Source organism: Cydia splendana, chromosome 17 (assembly GCF_910591565.1).
Source record: "Cydia splendana chromosome 17, ilCydSple1.2, whole genome shotgun sequence".
Classification (NCBI taxonomy): Eukaryota; Metazoa; Arthropoda; class Insecta; order Lepidoptera; family Tortricidae; genus Cydia; species Cydia splendana.
This window is the reverse complement of record NC_085976.1, coordinates 12,967,113-12,989,340: the sequence shown is the minus strand read 5'-3', so window position 1 is coordinate 12,989,340 and position 22,228 is coordinate 12,967,113. Positions and strand designations below refer to the sequence as shown.

The 22,228-nt window shown below is 41.0% G+C and overlaps 4 protein-coding genes and 1 non-coding gene across 11 annotated transcripts in view; 3 read left to right on the top strand and 2 right to left on the bottom strand.

The window, feature by feature from the left end:
• LOC134798841 (tyrosine-protein kinase CSK) overlaps window positions 1–8,753 on the top strand; it is a 48,049-nt gene extending 39,296 nt beyond the window's left edge. For 4 of the 5 annotated variants that reach the window (XM_063771229.1, XM_063771226.1, XM_063771230.1 and 1 more), the window contains 10 exons: window positions 632–778; window positions 1,685–1,775; window positions 2,104–2,217; window positions 2,962–3,082; window positions 3,569–3,734; window positions 4,894–5,055; window positions 5,478–5,694; window positions 5,888–5,974; window positions 6,115–6,327; window positions 6,683–8,753. In XM_063771229.1, coding sequence (XP_063627299.1) covers window positions 632–778; window positions 1,685–1,775; window positions 2,104–2,217; window positions 2,962–3,082; window positions 3,569–3,734; window positions 4,894–5,055; window positions 5,478–5,694; window positions 5,888–5,974; window positions 6,115–6,327; window positions 6,683–6,685 — 1,321 coding nt within the window. In that variant the 3' untranslated portion in view covers window positions 6,686–8,753. The remainder of the gene's footprint in view (window positions 1–631; window positions 779–1,684; window positions 1,776–2,103; window positions 2,218–2,961; window positions 3,083–3,568; window positions 3,735–4,893; window positions 5,056–5,477; window positions 5,695–5,887; window positions 5,975–6,114; window positions 6,328–6,682) is intronic. The other variant, XM_063771228.1, reaches the window with a different exon arrangement.
• LOC134798852 (uncharacterized) lies at window positions 8,645–12,347 on the bottom strand. Of its 2 annotated transcripts, none has more exons than XM_063771243.1 (5): window positions 12,086–12,347; window positions 11,397–11,577; window positions 10,531–10,642; window positions 9,266–9,901; window positions 8,645–9,175 (listed from the first exon to the last, which is right to left on the bottom strand). In XM_063771243.1, the coding sequence occupies exons 1-4, from the start codon at window positions 12,147–12,149 to the stop codon at window positions 9,563–9,565; spliced, it is 696 nt and encodes a 231-aa protein (XP_063627313.1). In that variant the 5' UTR covers window positions 12,150–12,347; the 3' UTR covers window positions 8,645–9,175; window positions 9,266–9,562. The 2 variants fall into 2 exon arrangements, with proteins under 2 accessions (XP_063627313.1, XP_063627314.1); XM_063771244.1 differs by having other exon boundaries at window positions 11,397–11,571; window positions 12,086–12,345.
• Trnat-agu (transfer RNA threonine (anticodon AGU)) lies at window positions 10,101–10,172 on the top strand. The gene has a single exon. It is a non-coding gene; the product is annotated as a tRNA-Thr (tRNA).
• A 249-nt stretch (window positions 12,348–12,596) lies between the features above and the next one.
• Window positions 12,597–15,450, bottom strand: LOC134798840 (DET1 homolog). Its single transcript, XM_063771225.1, has 5 exons — window positions 15,054–15,450; window positions 14,853–14,978; window positions 14,567–14,778; window positions 13,531–14,433; window positions 12,597–12,949 (listed from the first exon to the last, which is right to left on the bottom strand). Exons 1-5 carry the CDS (start codon window positions 15,369–15,371, stop codon window positions 12,757–12,759), a joined length of 1,752 nt encoding a protein of 583 aa, XP_063627295.1. The 5' UTR covers window positions 15,372–15,450; the 3' UTR covers window positions 12,597–12,756.
• A 1,113-nt stretch (window positions 15,451–16,563) lies between these two features.
• Window positions 16,564–22,166, top strand: LOC134798823 (cyclin-dependent kinase 7). Of its 2 annotated transcripts, none has more exons than XM_063771210.1 (7): window positions 16,564–16,771; window positions 16,916–17,084; window positions 17,662–17,796; window positions 18,444–18,609; window positions 18,876–19,053; window positions 19,862–20,034; window positions 21,605–22,166. In XM_063771210.1, the coding sequence occupies exons 1-7, from the start codon at window positions 16,718–16,720 to the stop codon at window positions 21,744–21,746; spliced, it is 1,017 nt and encodes a 338-aa protein (XP_063627280.1). In that variant the 5' UTR covers window positions 16,564–16,717; the 3' UTR covers window positions 21,747–22,166. The 2 variants fall into 2 exon arrangements, with proteins under 2 accessions (XP_063627280.1, XP_063627279.1); XM_063771209.1 differs by lacking the exon at window positions 19,862–20,034 and adding an exon at window positions 20,631–20,803 and having other exon boundaries at window positions 16,565–16,771.
• Window positions 22,167–22,228: the final 62 nt, after the last annotated feature.

Here is a 22,228-nt window from a genome sequence, read left to right as displayed (position 1 = left end):
TTGGTTAGAAACCGAATGAGTCCAGGAATGTGGTTGGCCGGTCGAAGCCTTTTAGATATGGCGCCAGTATAGGTTTTTCCTGTCAATCCTACTACCAATAGTTTCAAATGTTTTTTTTTAATAAATGATAATAATTTATAAAATGTATTAATAATCATGTAATAAAAATAAATATACAAAACTAGAAACCTAGAAAATCTATGCTGGTGCCATCATTAAACCTTTGACAGACAGACCAATCCCAGTAGCACCTTGAGTTTTTGACTGTCGTCTACCCAAAACCAGACTCTAGTTGTTGAAGACTTCGTCTCTTTATGATCGTTCACTGTAGGGATTATGGTTACAATAATTTTAATAAATATTTTTTTCTGAACTAGCTAGCCTTTATCTGCAAATCCTTAATTTTTCCCGCGTGTATATCTCATTTGGTAGACTTACTATCCCCATAGTAATTTCGACACTCCATTACGGAAAAAATATTTTTTTAATCTAGGTTCTTGTCAAATGCACCGATAGTATGTAACGATTACCTACATGATGTTGGTGGTCAATGTGTGTACCTACACCTATTGATTTGCCCTTTATATTTTATTTCTGTAAGCATTATATTGACATGCTAATTTCCCGGCAGCTGGCACCACGGCGCCATCTCTCGGGAGCGCGCGGAGGCGCTGCTGTCGAGCTCGCCGGACGGCGTGTTCCTAGTGCGCGAGAGCACCAACTTCCCCGGCGACCACACGCTCTGCGTGCGCTTCCGCGGCCGCGTCGAGCACTACCGGTCAGTCTCTACCGTACACTATATAAGTGCACTCCTACCCCCTTATTCATAAAACTTTACGGGTCTGATTTAGTTAAATTATGTTTTGTCCCTTTCCTACAAATACATACGTCAAAATGTAAGATAAAGACAAACGATTATTAGCTAATTGAGGTTTGTAGTGCGTTTATGAATAAGGGGGTTATAAGCTACATCGCGAGTAGCACAACATACAACAAACCGTGTTTATCCCTGAATTTTAGTACGGTTACCTTTGCCTCTAGTCTCAAGAGTGCTCGAGCTGTTCTTTATACCACGTGTCCCAAAATTCAACGATAATCTGGCACCAGAAGATGGATGCTCATGACTACTCTTTTTATCGTTGAATTTTGGGACACGTTGTATAAACTTAGCTCAGTTAAAGTGATAATTGCATTGGTTCCCCACACAACGCAATATGTATGTACTGTCATCAAAAGTAGCGGATCAGACTACGAGTCAAAACAAAAGTATTTATCATTATCTAACAGCTCAAAAATAGATATATCTTTGTAAATATGTAGAACAATTAGACTGTGACAAAACACTTTTGAACGCAAACAAACTGTAGAGAAATGAAAAAGATGATTTGGAAAGTTTTCAATGGTGGCAGATACTTTTGGTGGGCTGTTTCACTATTGATGCTGACATTATACATCTGATTTCTTCCTTCGAACGGCAGAGCAGAAAGAGATGGGAACCACCATAGAAATAAAGAGTCGTTCACTGTCTTCTCCAAATTGTCAAAGACTGGTAATGGTTTAATAACTACCAAAAGAGTGACATAACGTGCTTATACCGAGCATTTAGAAAGCTAGTATACAAATTGACTCGTTTTCATTGCTCTCGAGTATTGTCATGTATTGAACGATGTGTTATTGTCCGCAGTGTAAAATGGGCGACGGTGCCGGACAGTCAAACGCAAAGGCTCACCATCGACGACGAAGAGTTCTTCGACAACATGACTGATTTAATACACGTGAGTATCAATTGACACATTAATAATGTGACACTATGTATGTATTTTAATCTCGTATGTATTATACACAAAAAGGAGCGTCTGGAACTGGATATAAGCGCCTGCTTGCGAAAGGTGCGCTAACTTCTCGCATGCATTGCGTAGTATTCCCAATGTTTTAAAATAAACTTACTTATCTTCATCAACAATATTACATCCATCTCGATATCCCACGGTATATTTCTATTGTGATGTTTAAAATCACTATTATTGCATCATCACAAATATCTCGCTCCTCATTATTCAACTGCCTGAGTATAATATAATATGGAACCCATATTGTCTACAGCATTACCTAAAAGACGCCGACGGGCTGTGCACGAAGTTAGTGCGGTGCCTGCCCAAGGCGGCCCCCAACGGCGCCAGCAACCCGCTGCAACCTCCCTACCCGCCGCATCCACAGGTATAGAGAATCATCTATAGTATAGTAGAATACATAGCGCTCGTATTTGAACTTTTATACTATCGCGATACAGTTGCTTATTATACGGTATTGTTGCTTTGCCACGCGCCAAGGTTGGAAGCTCGGGCTCGTCAAAAAAGAAACGGCTATTGTTTAACAGATTAGGATCTTAGACGTAAAAATCATTTGAGAAAACTCATACTATGTATATCTAAACTGCTTTTAAATCCTAGATACTAAAACAACTTGCTTCGACAAGTCCTGGGTCATTTATACAGAGAGCCGCGATCGAATTAGAAGTTTAATTAAAATTTTAATATGCAACTGTGCGCGGTGGCGCGCATTTTCAACCGCAAGTGCGTTTATAAATTGCTATTGGGATACAAACGGCAGTCTGTTTTGATCCTTTCGACAAAACACTTGTCCCGCTGCGCGACTCAATCATTTGCACGGCTTTTCTTGAAAACGTAGCCACCTACGCGCCAGTGAACCAGTATGAACAGTACCGTCTTTACCATAAGGCCCGTGCCCTTTATGGTAAAGACCGGGACCCCCATCCTCAGGGGCCCCCGAAGGACAGACAGTAACAGTAAATTTGATTACTCATAATAAATCACACTAGAAAAATGTTAGTTTCATTCGCTTTCTTTACTCTCCAAAAGGGCCCCAAATTCTTATGTGCCCAAGGGCCCCGCGTAGTTTAAGACGGCCCTGAGTATGAATGTAACGTATATCCCCCTGCAGCAGCCGCCGCCGTACCCGCCGACGCCGCCGGTGCCGGCGCCGGCGCACTTCGCGCCCGCGTACGCGCAGCAACAACCCCCGGCGCAGGACACCGTCGACGCTGCCAAGTTCCTCGACGCGCGTTAGTATTCACATAACTCCGGAAATTTCCTTAATATTACCTACCATGCCAAATATTGCCTAACTTGGATTTAGTACCGCTAGTTGGTTAAACTTGGACAGTTTCGACAGAACATTCAGTTTCTGCTGCCAGCTACATTGTAGACGCAAGAGTCCTACAGAACTTACACATACACACCATTCTCTTCTTCGACCAAAAAACACCTCTCAACATCACCCAAACACGTCTCTTCCTCTCTTTAACATCATCAACCAAAAAAATCTTCAGGTGTCTCTGTTTAATTTATGTACATAAATTAGATGTCCATATTTTGGTGACGATTGAAGTGTATATGTTTTCTTGGACACCTTGCCCGCTCAGGTATATCTGCTGCTGACTGTACTTAGAAGTAAAAAACAGAATAACTACTGTCTGTATTGGTAACGTTACCCTGCCACAACGCTACGCCCCACTACTTAATTGTTTAACCTTTCGTAAAATATCCAGGCTGGATAATCAACGAGCGCGACCTGGAGATCCGCGAGAACATCGGCAAGGGCGAGTTCGGGGACGTGATGCTCGGTATCCTCAACGGGAACCTCAAGGTGGCCGTCAAGATCCTCAAGGACCGCGAGGCGGCCAGCAAGTTCCGTGCTGAAGCCTCCGTCATGGCGTGAGTACTTGTCGCATGACACAGTGACCTGGAGATCGCGAGAACATCGGCAAGGGCGAGTTCGGGGACGTCCTCAACGGGAACCTCAAGGTTGCCGTCAAGATCCTCAAGGACAAGTTCCGTGCTGAAGCCTCCGTCATGGCGTGAGTACTTTTTTTCAATTAGGTATTCAGAAACCAAACAGTCATATAAACATATCAAAAATGCAATACAAAAGATAATACCGCAACAAAAGAAAAATACAACAAAAAAGAGCTGGAGGTTCATAAATTATGTTAACTGAAATAAGTAAAATTATAACTAATGTCTTGTTGCATAAACACGTTGGTGGGGTTGGCTGGTCGATGGTTTTTACTGATCGCGCGAAGGTTTCTCCTGTCAATCCTACGAATAGTGTTAAATTCTTGTGACCAATCTTCACACAGCATTCAGGAGCGGTCCACGGGTTATCCAGTATAAACGCGTTTTATTTCGTGTATTGCAACTTCTTTTACGATTTTTAAAGCTTGGCGATAATTTTTTTCTGGTCATATTTGTCACAGAAAAAGAAACTCCTATATCTGCAAATTTTCTGAAAATTCGCCTTTGTGCGGGACAACTGTAGATAATTTCATGGAATACTGCTTCACATGGGTTATTCCCACTAGTTACCACCGAGTTCTTACCAGTGGTAAACTACTGGGAATTTTTTTTCCCACCTTTTACTAGTGGGAATAACCCCTTCACATTCGTGCTATCCGTAAGCCAAAAGACATATCATTCATCCTTGTTAATTTTTTGCTCATTAATTTTGGCTTCAGTGAGACTTTTGGTCTTAAAGATACTCATGTCCAGAAGAGGATTGCCCTGGACTGACGACGATCTTCAGGGGCATTCCACGAGACTTTCGGTTACATAACGCTTTTGCCTTGTATGGCAGCTACCTCAATAAAATACGTGAATCTCGAGAATATACTACCAATTTGTTAGCCAAGTCATGAAATATTACCTGACCCAATATCGCTTACTCAGCATTTCCAGAAGTATTAGAAGAATTGCGTTATGTAAGCGACAGTCTCGTGGAATGCCCCTTCAGTGGTTTTTGTAGCCACTATCCTTGCAACAGGGCATATGCTGCCTATAAGATCATTTTAATTTCTAAGTTACTTTGTGTGTTCAGGTCCCTCAAGCACGAGAACCTGGTCCGGCTACTGGGGCTGGTGTTCAGCTCGTCAGGCACCTGCCTGGTGACGGAGCACTGCGCGCAGGGCTCGCTGCTTGACTACCTGCGCAGCCGAGGCCGCCATTACGTGACGCAGCGGGACCAGATCAACTTCGCCTAGTGAGTTCACTGTGCTATATCTCTACTGATTTGAATGATAAGGTTACCTGACCAGCAGGCATCAGCTTTGCGAGATATATGCGCGTGAATGGATTCGAAAGTGGTGGCCCCGGAGACATTGCACGGCGATGAAGTAATCAAGTTCGCCGTTCAGCGCGCTAACCAGATACACGGCTCTAGAACTTATATAGCTCGCCGCACCGCGCCATCTGCATTAGAGAGCACAACGACACCGGACGACCGTTATTAGTCCTCGCTAAGAAACCGACACGCGACGGTTCAACCGACGAATGTCGCGTTGTGTCGTATATCGCCCGTCTGGCAGTGCATCGCGACCCGCGATATTCACGCGCGTGCGCGAGTGTAGATTTAAAACTTCGCTTATGTCGTGTTTGTATAAGAAGGATGGTTGTGTGTTGCAGCGACACGTGCTGCGGCATGGAGTACCTGGAGCGGCAGCGCGTGGTGCACCGCGACCTGGCGGCGCGCAACGTGCTGATCAGCGCGGAGGGGAGCGCCAAGGTGGCGGACTTCGGCCTCGCACGCACCGACCAGGTGCCCGACGACCCCGCCGACCAGCTGCGCCTGCAGGCCAAGCTGCCCATCAAGTGGACCGCACCCGAGGCGCTCAAGTACAACGTACGTATTCACCACTCAGGAAACAACCACTCACTTACAGGGATGTAAAAAAATTTCGGTGGCTCGGTAAGGGCTCCATGTATCCCGACGATATCGATATTATAGATATGATGCCACTAGCTATATCCGACTTTTGAATTCCTGTTTTATTCTAGTTTGATTTAATATAGAAACATATTATTTATTGTTTCAGAAATTTTCAAATAAGTCTGACATGTGGAGTTTCGGTATCCTGCTCTGGGAGATCTACTCGTTTGGAAGGGTGCCATATCCTAGAATTGTAAGTTTTTACTGTTATATAACAAATGTACCGGACCGTATTGTATTGTTATTTGTCATCTTGAATTTCCATAGCATATGTGTTGTGGGAGGAGGGGTAGTATAAGTTTATGTTGACGCCGGACGTGTTTGCACTTGCAGCCGCTGGCGGAGGTGGTGCGGCACGTGGAGCGCGGGTACCGCATGGAGGCGCCGGAGGGCTGCCCGGCGGGGCCGTACGACGTCATGCGCGGCGCCTGGCACGCCGACCCCGCGCAGCGCCCCACCTTCGCCGCCACGCGCCGCACGCTCGCCGCCATCCGCGACCAGGCGCTCGCGCAGGACCACCCACACCCCCCACCCCATCCCCACCCGGTCAGTCTACTCTACGAGGATCACTATTCAAGCGTTTCAACCGCCCTAGTTTTGTGGACGCAATTTTGGCGAATTGGCTATAGTATAGATTTTGATGGCATTGCCGGTCCTATTGTAGAGAGCGATCCCATACTGCGGGCCACCAGGCGGTCTAGCATGAGTTGGGTTCTCGCGCGCGAGTCCATACTTGAAGTCGCGCTAGATGTATGGAGTCGCGCGCGAGAACGCAACTCATGCTAGCAGGTCAGATAAACGGAATGGACTTCAAACTATCGCCATTTCTACAATAATGTATCCATTTTATTTGGTTATTTCTGTCCATATATTATGCTAACATTGAATTATTTGTCCACAGTGAGCGGCGCGGACGGCCGAGGGCGCTAGTAAAGATATAACTTAGACTCTACATCCATTCTCACACAGGATTAGGTAAAGTGCTGTGAAGTTGCAAAATGTATTTTAAAAATAACCTATAGTTAAGTACTAAATTATTTTGATATTATGTTTAAAGACACTTCCTCATGGAGTATTTCTAATCTAGTTTAGGTAGCGTGTAAAATTGGTGTGTAATAGAGGAAAAATTGACCGAGTTTAGTATTATGTGTACTATTGTTTTTTATCCTTATTTGAGGCCTAAATGCGTAACGAATTATTACGGTAAAGATTCCACCCATTATGGACCGCGTTCGGTTGTTTGTCGGTACTATGCTACTGTCTAGTCAAATAAAGTTTGTAATAGTGTTTGTATCATAATTATAATTTCCACAGTAAACCGATAAGACGACTGATAACGTTATAGCGAGAAACTACTGCATGTACTTCAACTATACACCTTGCTCTATGCGCAAAAATGCAGGAGTTATGTATTTTTCGGAAGATTTAATAGCTACAAAATGATTAATTCTATAATATAATGTAACCCAGTGATGAGTGTAGATCCATTAGTGTTTAGTTTTTCTGATGATTTTACACAATTAGCTAATTTGGTAAAGTGCAGTTTAAAGTGAGAATACACTTGAGAGCGAAGCGCTGCTTAACTACTGTATGCAGTTTAGAAAATGTGCGTTAGTGATTAATTGTAATGTAATGCATTGATTTGCACTTTGTCTAGTAGCTCGGTAAGATAATGCTTTATTCATAAAGCGAAAAGTTGCAGCGGCCAACTTTCAGGTTGTGCTATTATAAAATTGATAGTATATGTACACAAAAGGTTGATTTTGCGATGTATGAGGTAAATGTAATAGAGTTATATTGATTATGAGATAAATTAAACGGTGTATTGTCCACGATTTTGAATCTCATGTAGAGTGCTGTCAGTTTATAACTAAATGGATAGCTTGTGATATGTTTTATGTAATAATGTGTAAGCTGGTGCATGTCTATTACGAATCCACCCGAACGCCAGTTTTAATGTTTGCAGTGGCCATATTATATTATGTATGAGTGTGATTACATTGGAACTATAATGGAATATTCAATGTATTTCCATTTTGAATACGTTTCCGCGGCTAACCTTCTGAAAGCTCAACACTACATTCATGGCAATGTTTTTTTTTTCAAATATTTTAGATAAATAAATGCTAAGGCGAATAACGTGGGGAAAAATATTGTAGGTGTAGTTTTGTCTGCCACGACATCATACAATGCGGTAACTAGGTTGTCAAGTGCTTATACATAGTTACCACAACCCATATGGCGACTTAAAACGCCATATAGTTCTGCAGCCAAACTAACTTCTTCATCATTTTTCACCACTTTTATCCGTCTTAGTATTTTTTTATGCAAATACTTATTCCGTTTCTGATTTACGAGTAAGACATCAATTTTGTTCAAAGTATATGTTGACTGTGATTAGCCACTCGCTGCACAAACTGCATCACAATATCGCATTTAGCTGCACCCGCACTGAAATAACATATGTCTATGTTGCACCATGCCTGGAAAGCGATGCATTTATTTATGTTTTCTCATCAAACTGAAAGCATGAAAAACTGCAGCTCATCTATTTAAACTTTCATTATGCAATACTAGTTTTAAGTGTTAAATTGTTTATTACGATTTATTATTTATGACGCCTTTGAAAATTGAGGGACGGTCGGCAGAAGAGTTTTTTTCTACCAAAGTATATTCTATGTATTTTGAAAGAAAACGTGAACTATGTTCCCGCTAGCTAGAGTCTTCCTTTATCGGTAATTATTATAATTTCTCGTACAAGTGCACTAGTCTAAAGGGTTATTTCGTTGTAAGCCTAAGGACTGCCGTGGTGTTCGTGTTGTATATTGTTTCCGTGTGCATTACGTATTTGAACATAAGAGAATACAAATCTCAAGTTGTTTTTATTACTGTACTTTTATTTTCACTGTAAATACATAATGTTAAGGGATAAAGTATATGTATAATAACAGAATATAAATTCACTCAACATCCTCTGTTGTTTTAATGTCCCGTCCATTAATCGCTATGCCTGAGCCAAAATCGTCTGCCCTTTGAAGCGGCAGTGTTGTCGTCAAATATCTTGGTGCCGCCAACCATACAAAAGTAAGCCTAGGGAAGTTTGAATCTAGTTGTGTTTTTAATTAGTTTGAATTTCATTTGTTCAAAAATATTACGAGACAAAAGAAGTGCTACTTTGTTTCTTTTATGAGTTGAAATTCCATTGAATGTACAGAATTACAGATGTAGTGTATTATTGTTTTCCATCGTACTTTCTCGGAAACGTTCGTATTTGTCATGCTTAGTACTTTTTGTACCAAGACTGACTGAAATAGCAAGACACGTTCGCACGTTTCCCTGAAAATACGATGGAAAATAATATGGATGGGGATGGATGGATGCACTATACTGCCCTCTTAAGCTAAAAAGCCGTATTTGCATTCAGTTTTCATACAAATTGACTGCAAATACGGCTTTTTAGCTTAGGAGGGCAGTATATCTGTACACCGTAATGTACAGTCAGCAGCAGAAGTTGCTAAGCGGGCCAGGTGTTCAAAATTATCTGAAAGCGACTTTATTGTTAAGAGAATAAGAGCGTGTCAAGGTAATTTTGAACACCTCGCCCGCTTAGCAACTTCTGCTGCTGACTGTACATTGGGCGGTACGGGGCTAGCTCGCACTTAAACGCCGCTGTTATTAATATATAATTTGGTTTCTATTGCCCCATCGGATAGATTATTTTGACGGAGGTATACTTGTCGCATAAACGGCCCGAGGTGTACCGGCGTAGCACTTTCGGGGTTTAATTCGACTTATCAGATGTATAGCGCGTCACATTGCACTTACATTTACAATGCTTATCACATTTTATACTGTCCGAGCTGAACCGAACTTTATTAACTTTTTTATGGCACGAGCATGTGGATTTGTCTTCATCTTTGCCGTCTATGGACATTTCGCTGCAGCGGGACTGCAGAGTTTCAGGATTGCTTGGCAAGCAGGTGCACGTTCTACAGCATGCGTCGCAGGAGCCGACGGGATCTGCTTGGGTTTCGACAGATTGCCGCGGGTACCAGAAGATGTGTGGCGGTTGGCAGAAGCAGTGCAAGTCGGTTGATGACGTCGTTTGGTCACTGTGGAACTGCAAATAATTATTATACGTACCAACCGACATTTATAGTTAAGAGTCACTGCTTTTCACCCATAATAAATCCCTACGTGAATGCTAAAATTTCTTAAGATCGTGAAAGAACTCTAACGGACATTCAAGATTTAAGAAATAAATGAAAAGTGGAAAAATTTTATGTCTCGGGCGAGACTCGAACATGCGACTCTGAATAGCTTCGGTAGCCTAGTTGGCAAAGCGATGGGCTAGTGATCCAGAGTCGCGAGTTCGAGTCTCGCCTGAGACAGTGATTTTTTCCAGTTTTCATTTATTTATTTGTGGGAGATCACGACGATACGTAACGATAGTTTGCAGACGTTTCTGCTTAATACAAAATTAACACATTAATATAACAGTCAATTTACAGTTTTTTAGACTTTATTTCTTGGTGATAAGGGCATTAAGACCGTCATTTGTACCTTTTTTAGGTGTGCAATAATATTTAAAATAGATAAATAAAGTTTACTAGTTTATCGTTAACGATGATGGGATGGTGCTATCGGTGGTAAAGAATGGCAGAATAGAATGTCATGGTAAGTATTTTAAATTATTTTGGAAGTAACAGATAAATAATTAAAGATACTATATAAAAATAGTCCACTAACTTGGAGCTGGGGTTTAGATATTTCTTCGTTTACTGCATTATTCTTTAGGAAGATGTTGTTGACTTGTGTAGTGTCTGGGTAATTCGACGCGAACGGCTGGGGCGCTGCAAAACTATTATTTCATTTCGTCATATAACAGCTAGTTTACATATTGTAGTTTAGGCAGCTCACTCCGCGCTTTCGTCGCTTTGCTACTAGCTAAAAGTACATCCGTTCCGCCCCAATTTTGGGGAAAGCCAGCGTGGCGCTGTCGCCACCTAGCGGCCATATGTGTGCTGATCGTAACAGACGCGTTTTGTTAGAGAGTGAGTCTTCTGTACCTATTACTATTATTTATTCTGTGGTTTAGGGTGGTATTCCATCTGTCCATGCAATATCTTGGTCCAATGTCATTGCGTCTCCACTCTCATTAAGCAAAATGTGAGACAAAATACACATTAGACAGGTTGAATACCACCCTTAGTTAGTATTATATGTGGCTACACCTATCATACACAATACAAAAATAATGAACACTCGGCTGCAAAAGTCTGTGGCCACTTTATGAATGAATTCAATTCATAATGTGTTCATGCAAATTTGCTCGCTGTACGCTAATATCTGTTGACAACTAAAATGTAACAAGCGTATAGGGCTTATATCTGCCATAAAAATGTACGTTTGGTGACCCAGGAGGCCCCGCGGCCCGACATTTTGGATGTATTAGGAACCTACATCGATATCGGATCGGACAATGTGAAATCGCTACATCAATCAGCGTGGAACTAAGTACCACAAATATGTAATATCATAAGTGCGATTATGTTTACAGCGCAACGCCATCTATTGGCATTTCTGAACTTCTAGATGTCGCCCCAAATACTTACAGGTTAGGAATAGTACGTATGAACCAAGCTGGAAGTGCTGGAACGGCGCCCCACTGGTTGAAGCAGGTAGTCCGCGAGACGGGTATGAAGTACAGTTGGAGAGTCCCGTCGGGCAGCGTCACCGAGGTCACGTCCCCCTCGCCTACTATTTGCAAGCGTGGGAACACTGGTGGCGCTGAAACTGCCATAATCAGCACTACTGGTAGATACTTAGGTTTCTATGATCCGACACAATTGTTTTTATTTATTTATTAGCCTATTAGTGTGTCCCACTGCTGGGCAAAGGCCTCCCCTAGCTCTTTCCCGCCACTTGTCTCAATTGAAGTTATGTAACTAGATTTTACTAGATAGGTGTCACATAGGAATATGACAAGCTCTCCAACTGTTTACTCAAAGGATGTTTTTACTTGGTGTTCACATTCGAATCGGACACAACGACAGGGACATTCAGCTAATGAGGTTGAGAGGTTGTTCTATATTGTACTGTACTACATAGAAAAACTGCTCAGTATGAGCGGGAGTAACTACTCTGAATGTTAGGCGGCCTTCCCACCGGTGGAGATGAAGAAACGAGCGTGCGTCTGCTCACATCTCCGCCTGGAAGTGGAACGGCAGCCTAAGACGAGTGAACCTTCTGTAGGTACTTAAGATAAATAATACTGATTCTATATGGTGTGACAGATGCTTACTTGGTATGTAAGGAAAGTTAGCCTCGTTATTCGGACATCCGTTATACGGTGAATAGTATTGCATCTTGAAACCTAGTGCACCGGTTTGTTCATCTTATGGGATATGTTAGAGGGCTTGATTATTTTTGGTGTTTTGTTCCCATTTTTATGTAAATGTTTTGATTGTAGACATATCTAGGCCGATATGTTATTTGTCAATGTCACAGTTAACATATAACTATAAGATTAAAAAAAAAAAAAACAAAGGGAATAGGTTTTAACATGTTTCTTGAAAAGTTTTTTTTTACTTTCGGATCGTTTCCATTTTCCGAAAGATTTGAACAAGAGGCATAATCCAAAAGTGGTTACTTACATTTTGTTCTGAACAATGTAACATTTATAATACAAATATTGCTTACCATTAGAGTTTAGTAAAATTAGTCATTCTTCAATATTATACAGGATATAACAATAACATTCTTCATTATCACTTCTAAATTAAAGCATATACTTAGGTATTATACATAAATTTACTATCCTAAATTCTTAGCGCGCTCTCTAAATGGACTACCTATACTCAAAACTGAGTGATAAGTTTTCTGCCAACTGCCACACATCTCACATCAGACATTGTCACAATCCAACTAGCTAAAACCAGCCAGTTGAGCAGCTCTATGGGGACACAGTGGACGTCAGCTCAGCACAGCGTTCCGGATATGAAAGTTGACGATGTATTCTGCGTTGGTGCGCTGTACGGAGATGGCGAAGGGGTCGGTGGGGTGGAATGTGAAGGCGACGAGGCGGCGCGCCGACGCCGGCACCGACTGCCCTAGCACGCCTGCGTAGATCTTGAACTTGAGCAGGCCTGAGTCGCGGGCGTAAAATCTACAACGAAATATAAACGTGACACTTGAGTAACGTTATGTAGGACGCATATTACTAGTCAATGCCACTGCCGTTTAAATATGAAACGTAACTAGCGTATTAAAGGTTCAAATTTGTTTGACTCTAGTAAGACGCGCCTTTACTCCAGCCATTAGCTGGGTCCACACAGAGCAAGCATACGCACGTGGAAATTGCCTGAAAATGCTTGCTCTGTGTGGCCACTGCAATCCACTACAGGATCTTTGCAACAAACAATTAAAAGTTGAATAAAAACGAGGTTCAGTGTCTACAGAAGTTTTTGAGAACTTCTAAGACTAATAATTAGTCTAATAATTAATTGAAGGGATGTTTACAAAAACAACATAACTGACTACACTGGTTGACACCTGAAACGATTAACAATGTTCTTAAAAAAGTGTCAACCGCTCTATTAAGCAGTTATGTTGTTTTTGTAAACATACATTAGTAAACAAAATAAGTTCTGTAAAGGACTTGTACATGATTTTAGTTTACATAATTATTTGTATCTGAGAATATTAACATTTGTAAGTGATATACTGACATTACTGACTAATTCTTACCTAATGGGATATTCTCCATAAGCTTTAGGCCTTTCCATAACTGATACCCATTTGTCATCATAACTAAATAATCCTAAGTCTAGGTAAGGAGATCCACTATAAGACTGTGCACTTATTGGTAGCTGAGCTAGAATCCTTTTTGTAGCTTCTGTCCGGCCGCCATAGATGGCTCTCACTATGGTTTGTTTAAACCTCTGCTGCGTCAGTCTAGCATACAAGTTGTTGGAAGGTGAACAAGTGAACTGTGAATCTGCACACAGTCTGGCATTTCTAAAGCAGTCACAATAATTCTCAAATAATTGCAACAGCCCCTCTGATGTGTTCTCATACACTTCCAGTATTTTACTTTGACTAATATTGTAAATGACGAAAAATGATGATTGACTATTTGGTTCAGCCACCCTCAGCGTGACCACTTCCTCGCTCGCATATTTTATAAATAAATGGTCTTCATCTAACAACTGCATCTTCCACATCCTTAAACTTTTAAACATGTCAAAGTATTTATAAAACTTCCTTAATTCCAGAGGATCCTTTGTCTCATCGCTGATGGACTTGGCTCTTTTAAACAAGAACACAAGAAGTCTATGCTTTAGACTGTTAATTGTCTCCTCATGGAATGGCCTTTCATTAGCTGGTGGTGCGAACACTGAGTTTACTAGGAAAGGATCATCATCGTAACAAAACCTGCCGAATTTCCTGATTTCTATCAGCATTCCGTCTACAATTTGAAACAGGTGTATGGTCTGGTGTTGCACTGACAACACCGCCAACACTTCTTTGTACAGATAAATGCCTTGGTTGTGTGATAAATAGATTTTGTCTATTCTAAAATGTTTAGTGTCACACAACTTTCCATGGTGTAAATCTACTAAATGAAGGGAGTAGTCCTCCAAAGCAGACCTGTAAACATAAAATGTTTTTTTATTTATATAATTTTATGATAATTGATTTTCCTTTCAATAGTTTTTGCTTTCTGAGAGCCAGCCTAATTACAAGCCAAGTAACAAATCCTGATTATAAATTATTCAATTACCTTATAGTTGGTGTTACTGCTTCATTGTTACTATGTATGTGATAGAAGTGAGGTCTCAAGTCATCAGGGATATGAGCAGCTGAACCAATGATTACATAGCGGCCATCTTCCGTGAACAGGCTACACTCTCTGTTCAGTTGTTGCTCCATCGGCGGGTGGTTCGGTAGCCTCTCGAACACTCTTTGCACGCACACATTCACTGTGAATTTCGGCTGTGAAGGTTAAAGTTATATTTTAAAAAAAAGTTTTTTTTTAAATTGAGTAGGTACATAATAGCAATCCTTACCTTAAAAAACCTATAAAATATGTGCGTCCTTATCCTGTAATGAACGTCAGCATCAGCATTTAACAAATCCAGAGGATAACCGGCGACCAAGTCTCCGGCAGCAGCTGCACCCCGATACTCATATATCTGCAATATTTCATGTGTTTACCAAGACAAACAAAGACATTACAATGATATGACCTTCAATATATTTAAACTTACTTCTAAAGACATTTGATCTGCAGAAAACGCGATGAAATGTTTCCCGTCTGGACTAAATTTTCTTAGGAAGCACGGTGGCTTTTCAACATTGACTATGGTCAAATTTGGAAAAACATTTTGATAGTATTCACGGACAACATGAAAATGAGCGCCTGGTCGCCGGGAGCCATAAATTTCTCTATCCATGAGTCGAACTACAATGTTTTGGGGTTTTATTTTTCTTGGCACAATTTTTTCGGTGCAAATAAAATCTTCCTCATTGAGAGTACCAGGTGGAATGTCTTCGTAGTATACGTGATTAGTGCTAGTAGAAGCCATTATTATTCTAAACGAAGAATAATCATTTATAATTTATATATAAAAGCTGCCGATACCGCGTCTTGCAACAATACAATACAACAAAATATATTACAAAATTACATATCCATAGATGACAGCATCAAAATAAATGTCAATCTGACAGCTTTATATGAGTGTGCGTTCTGATACCATTAAATTTACATAATTTAAGATTAGATGAATTAAGTTTCAGGCACTAATAACCAACTAATAACTCATGAAAATGTATATTAGTTACAAGGGCCCAACGTTTTCTGTTCTCTTTCACGGCGCAGCAACTAGTATCATTTCTCTCTCCTCGCTCTTTTAAAAATGCCGTTTGTCAAAAAAGGACAACCATACTGTTGACAAGGTGGACTTCAAATCAAGTGTTGCCTTTCTTGATGCGCCCAGGCTGTGTATGTGTGCGTAAAAGCGTATATGTGTGCTCTTTTAGGGATGTGAAAAGTCGATTTTAATCATGTTATATATCGATAAACGCTACACAGCGGAACGAAATAGCGATTAATTGAAGCTTCAATATCTTCGTTAAACATAAACATAATTGAAATGCTAATGGATAATGAATATATTATAATATAATAATATAATTCAATTATTGCGGAACACCTATTTTAGGAGGTATTTATGTATTTTATTTAAATATCTGAACTTTCCCTTGGTTCCCTGCTGGGGCGTGATTATAAAATTGTGATCTGATAACCACAATAAATAATAAAAGCGTTTTTGGTCATTTTAGGTATCGTTAAGCCTTCGAAGTAAAATTAAAATTGCAAGAAATGTCGATAGTTTATCGATATGACTTTATCGACATGGCTACAGCAAGGTGGGCCTCATTGTTAATCGTACACTAAACAAAAGTGGCAACAGTGACAGCTCGCTGAGACACCGTCTCTATATATTATAAGTCTATGATTAGTTACTTGGTTTAGAAGAATAATTTTTAATTAACGGAAATACCGCGGCGAATAATATTTGATTTTACTAAATAAAAGTATTACAATTAGCTAGAAGACATGAGGTATTTGAACGCTTTCAACGCTATTTGAGCCAATGAATAAACCATCAGCTAAATCAACTTTCTTGTTAAATAAAAACCGGTTTTTGCTTTGGACCAACTTTGGACATCCCTCCCTCACGGAAGAAAAAAAACAGTTTGTCAAATTTTGAATTTGCCATCGTTTTGAGGCGAGTTCAAAAAAGCCAACGCACTCAGAAATGAATGGTGTATGGTGTATTTTGTGCAGTTATTGCTTAGTATAGTTACTAGCATAATGAGAATAAGATAAATACAATTTACTTGTAATAATCTACAAAAAGTCACAATGGAAGAGCCTACCTTACGTTATGAAAAAATTGACTTCCTTGGAGAAGGCCAAGTGAGTATTACTCAAAATACATATTTACTAACCTAATTAAAATATTTTTAAAGTTTTTAAATGGTCGGACCAATATAAATAAATAAAAGCCAGCCCAAAATTCATTGATAACCTCAACCTTTTGTTTTTATTGTTGCATTTCAGTTTGCAACCGTGTACAAAGCAAGAGATGTGAAAACCGACAAAATAGTGGCTGTGAAGAAGATTAAAATAGGTTCGCGTTTGGAGGCACAGGATGGTATAAACAGGACTGCACTCAGAGAAATAAAGCTGTTGCAGGAGCTTCAGCATGTTAACTTGATTGGATTATTAGGTATTTGACCTGAAATTTCTAATTTTGTTAATTTTTTGTACTTATTATAAATTTGTCATGCCTAGTTAAACCCTATAGAATCATTTCATATTTATCTCATAGTATACACAGAATAAATAATAGTACTAGCGTACATAAAGGTTACTTCCTACAAAACCGAAGTTTCACAGCGATTCAGGGACGAATCATGCTATCCCATTCTGATTTATGGCACTATCCCTTTCGGCTATTTAGGGTTGTCAAAATTCAAGTTTATTATCTTATCTGTGATCATGCACGTCACGGACGTCAAGTTGTGTCAACCCTAATAATTTCTCGGAGCAATGCTGAGCCAAATGGAGCAGAGTTTGCCCGAAGCCAGGAGTGTCTCCCCACTGGTATAACACTAAGATGGCTAGGGACAATTTTGTCAGGAAGCCTGTCATTATTGTAATACTGGATGTTATTACATAGGTGGATTATAGCTCAGTAGCTCCTATAGTATAGTCTCCTGTTCACTCTTTGAAACTATATTATTTCCCAAGGTTGATATTAGTAAAACGTGTATCTTACAGTAGGTAATATTTTCACTTTACAGATGTATTTGGACAAAAATCAAATGTATCTTTAGTGTTTGACTTTATGGACACTGACTTAGAGATAATAGTTAAGGACAGCAACATTGTGCTCACCCCAGCTAATGTGAAAGCTTACATGATCATGACATTGAGTGGTAAGAAATTTAAAATTGAAAATATTTTTTTTTTTGCCATTTGTGTGTCCTACTCCCACTGCATGGCAAAGGCCTTTTTTTTTGACGGAGCAGGAATGCTTTTATGTATGGTGTGTGGCACTGGCCACTCTTGGCGAGAGGGGGGGGGGAGAACTTACATGGCAAAGTCCTACCCTCCCCCTTTCCAATCCTCTCTGTGCTGAGCAAGATCCTGCCGATCCCGCATAATTAATTTAGAACATTTTTTTCTTATAAATATGGCCCTCTAATGCCACAGCTAAGGATGCAACCAAGACAATCAGTAAGATAAAGAGAGGAGGATGGTAGTTCCACCATCCTTCTTCTATTTTTGACATCTTCAAAAATTCTAACTATACTATACATCAACCCAGACGTTTGGGGAATTAGTTAATGATTAAACCTTAAAGAGGTTGATAACGATACTTAAAAGTACCTCCTAACAGTAGTATAGAATCTTAATGCAATAAAATCTTAGAGGTTGACATTGAATGTTACTAGTGATTTGAACCTTTTGTTTTCAGAATCTAAGGTACCTATTCAATTTATATTAAAGAATGAAAGCTTCACTCATGCTCATGCACATAGAAAATTTTCCATAAGTTTAATAAAAATATTTGTATTTTAAGGTTTAGAGTATCTGCATCAGAACTGGATACTACATAGAGATTTGAAACCAAACAATTTATTGATAAATCGTGAAGGAATACTGAAAATTGGTGATTTTGGTCTTGCCAAAGCTTTTGGGTCTCCCACCAGAATAAATACACATCAAGTGGTGACCAGATGGTACAGGTAAGGCAAAAATACTTAAACATATTTGTTACACATACCAGTTTCTTATAAATTTATCAATGATTTAATAAAATAAAGATTTGTCAGTTTTTTTTCTATATTTGTTGCAAAAGATAAATCTATCTATTATATAATATATAAATATATCTATTTTCAATCAATGATTTAATAAAATAAGGATTTGTCACTTTTTTTTCTATATTTGTTACAAAGGATAAATCTAATGTTCTATTTTCACATAGGATTTTTCAATAATTGTATTCTAGGTCACCAGAGCTCTTATTCGGGGCTCGGCAGTACGGCACGGGTGTGGACATGTGGGCCATCGGCTGCATCTTAGCTGAGCTCCTGCTCCGGGTGCCCTTCTTGCCTGGAGAGTCAGACTTGGATCAGCTGACGCGCATATTCCAGGTGTTTGGAACACCTAATGATGAGAATTGGCCTGTTAGTAACATTATTACGATCTATGGAGTCTCCTCTAGCTGTCACTGTCGACGTCGTGCCACAATAATCTAACAGATGGCGTTAAGGAGCTAGAACACAATTTGGTAGAAACCTACATCGCGCTTACGGAGTTTCGCACTTACTCCTTCCTTTCTTCTATAGTTTCCCCAAAAGGCATAAAATAGTATTTCCTTGTATATATTGCCAGAAATTTAGGAATGAACTGTCGTTTGCGGTATTTCCGGATGGATACGACATATAAACCTTCAAGTAAAGAGCGTACCCCCATTTTAAAGGCCGGCAACGCACTACCCCTCTGGTGTTGGCGGCGGTAATCGCTTACCATCAGGCGATCAGTCTGCTCGTTTGCCTCCTATATCATAAAAAAAAAACTTTCTCAATAGGGGGTATTACTGCAATGTTCTGCCGCCAGAGTGTAGCAGTAAACCATAGAGTACTTATACATACTGTGCCTTAAATTGTTTTCTGACAAGTTTTCACAGACAATAAAATATGACATTGATGCATCAAGGCGGTTTGTTAATATGCCTACTGGGAAACGAGAAAATCGAAATTTAGTTATCTGCCTCTTTATCGCTCGAATACGCAAGACTCGCAAGAGTGATAGAGAGGTTAGATAACGAGGTTAGATTTTCTTGTTTCGCGGTAGACCCCAGATTGTGATGGATTGTGGTAGTAGCGCCCCCTACGCAGAGTTTCGCGTAATATTCCCTATTAGTTCAGGCACTCCCATGAACACCAAAAAGGTTATGAATGACTGCTCAGCATATTTTTTAAATGTCTCCAGGGGATGAAAGGGCTGCCGGACTACGTGCAATTCAAGCAGTTCCCAGCGCAGCCGCTGCGACACATCTTCAGCGCGGCCGCCGACGACCTCATACAGCTGCTCGAGAGCCTGCTCGTGCTGTTCCCGCCGAAACGCTGTGACTGCACGCAGGCGCTGCAGATGCCGTACTTCAGGTAAGGCCACAGGTAGTTAGGTAATGAGGGGCTGCCGGACTACGTGCAATTCAAGCAGTTCCCAGCGCAGCCGCTGCGACATATCTTCAGCGCGGCCGCCGACGACCTCATACAACTGCTCGAGAGCCTGCTCGTGCTGTTCCCGCCTAAACGCTGCGACTGCACGCAGGCGCTGCAGATGCCATACTTCAGGTAAGCCCACAGGTAGTTAGGTAATGAAGGGGCTGCGGACTATGTGCAATTCAAGCAGTTCCCAGCGCAGCCGCTGCGACATATCTTCAGCGCGGCCGCCGACGACCTCATACAACTGCTCGAGAGCCTGCTCGTGCTGTTCCCGCCGAAACGCTGCGACTGCACGCAGGCGCTGCAGATGCCGTACTTCAGGTAAGCCCACAGGTAGTTAGGTAATGAAGGGGCTGCGGACTATGTGCAATTCAAGCAGTTCCCAGCGCAGCCGCTGCGACATATCTTCAGCGCGGCCGCCGACGACCTCATACAACTGCTCGAGAGCCTGCTCGTGCTGTTCCCGCCTAAACGCTGCGACTGCACGCAGGCGCTGCAGATGCCGTACTTCAGGTAAGCCCACAGGTAGTTAGGTAATGAAGGGGCTGCCAGACTACGTGCAATTCAAGCAGTTCCCAGCGCAGCCGCTGCGACATATCTTCAGCACGGCCGCCGACGACCTCATACAACTGCTCGAGAGCCTGCTCGTGCTGTTCCCGCCTAAGCGCTGCGACTGCACGCAGGCGCTGCATATGCCGTACTTCAGGTAAGCTCACAGCAGTGGGGAGACACTGAACTTCGTCTCTGAACCGCTGTCAAACTTCGGTTTTGTAGGAAGCGTCCTTTCTGTACGGTAGTAGGTACTATTATTTATTCTGTGCCCACAGGTAGTTAGATAATAAAGGTAGATAAATCAATGTGCGATGTCTCGTCATTTGTCGAATTTTTATTTGACTGAACACGTGTTTTTCAACTACCAAAAATTTTTATAACCTTTAGAAAGAAGCATATTTTAGAAGTCAGGTTAGTTTAGGTAGAAAATCCGTCTGTTTACAAGTGAAATGGGACAGTGAATCTTTCGAGGTTGCGATACTTAGCCGTTGTATTTCCTTTTTCGCGAAAGAAACTATGCAACCCACAAACGTATTATACTAGAGTTAGACCAAGAAAAGTCTGCGGCGAATTTGATAGCCCACGCAGTGCAAGTGTTATTTTAAACGTCAGACTTCTATGAAATTATGACGTATAAATAACACTTGCACTGCGTGGGCTATCAAAAACGCAGCAGACCTTTCTGTCAATATAATATTTAAAACTTCCGTTTTGTCGGTAAATAAAGGTAATAAAATAGATTCTCGATAGACCCGTCTATAAAGGCTCCGTCACACAGGCGCGTTTTGCGGGCGGCGTGTGAGCGGGGCGCGCCGCTTTTACATATAAAACGCTCACGCCCCGCCCGGAAAACGCGCCTGTGTAACGGAACCTTAAATGTGAGTTTAATATGTAGACTTTTCTTGGTCTAACGTGGTCTAACTCTATTATCCTATTTCATTATTTTATTCTGCAGCAACAAGCCAGCCCCAACAGTGGGCAACAAGCTCCCGATGCCCTCGAGTTTCACGAGGATCGAGACGGAGAAGCCTACGCTCAAGAGGAAACTGCTAGACAGTATCGATGGCGGCTCCCTGCCCAAAAAACTGCTGTTCTGACCGGCGCCATAACTTAGTACAATCATACAGGGACTGCAATCTGATATCATTTAAAAGTGCAACTGGAGAGGTACGCTGGTTTTATTACGTGAATGATTCATGTACATGTTCTAAATGCAAAATGCAACTTCTTTAATAATATGTATAGATGTAGTGCATAATTATTGTCCTTCGTATTTTCACGGAACGTCCGAACGTTTCTTGCTATTTCAGCCAGTCCCGGTACAAAAAGTACTGACGTAGACTGAAGGAGCATGACAAAAACGAACGTTTCCGAGAAAATACAATGGAAAACAATTATGCACTACATCTGTACTTCTTTGTAATAACACACAAAATCCACATCTAGAACGCATCTACCTATGTTCGTTTTTTTAGCGTTAGAATAAAGGTAAGCGGTCTTGACGTGTCTTTTTATTGAAAAACCGGGCAAGTGCGAGTCGGACTCGCGCACGAAGGGTTCCGTACCATAATGCAAAAAA

Excerpts from the sequence above, each read along its gene's own strand:
- LOC134798852 (XM_063771243.1), bottom strand. The coding sequence starts at position 12,149 with ATGCAATACTATTCACCGTATAACGGATGTCCGAATAACGAGGCTAAC. Across the intron at positions 10,643-11,396 it reads ATACGTACTATTCCTAACCT|TTTTGCAGCGCCCCAGCCGT; the intron begins GTAAGTATTTGG and ends ATGAAATAATAG. Across the intron at positions 9,902-10,530 it reads TATCTAAACCCCAGCTCCAA|TTCCACAGTGACCAAACGAC; the intron begins GTTAGTGGACTA and ends AATTATTTGCAG.
- LOC134798840 (XM_063771225.1), bottom strand. The coding sequence starts at position 15,371 with ATGGCTTCTACTAGCACTAATCACGTATACTACGAAGACATTCCACCT. Across the intron at positions 14,434-14,566 it reads GCAGTAACACCAACTATAAG|GTCTGCTTTGGAGGACTACT; the intron begins GTAATTGAATAA and ends TTATGTTTACAG. Across the intron at positions 12,950-13,530 it reads TATGGAGAATATCCCATTAG|ATTTTACGCCCGCGACTCAG; the intron begins GTAAGAATTAGT and ends ATTTCGTTGTAG.
- LOC134798823 (XM_063771210.1), top strand. The coding sequence starts at position 16,718 with ATGGAAGAGCCTACCTTACGTTATGAAAAAATTGACTTCCTTGGAGAA. Across the intron at positions 16,772-16,915 it reads ACTTCCTTGGAGAAGGCCAA|TTTGCAACCGTGTACAAAGC; the intron begins GTGAGTATTACT and ends GTTGCATTTCAG. Across the intron at positions 20,035-21,604 it reads CTGCAGATGCCGTACTTCAG|CAACAAGCCAGCCCCAACAG; the intron begins GTAAGGCCACAG and ends TTTATTCTGCAG.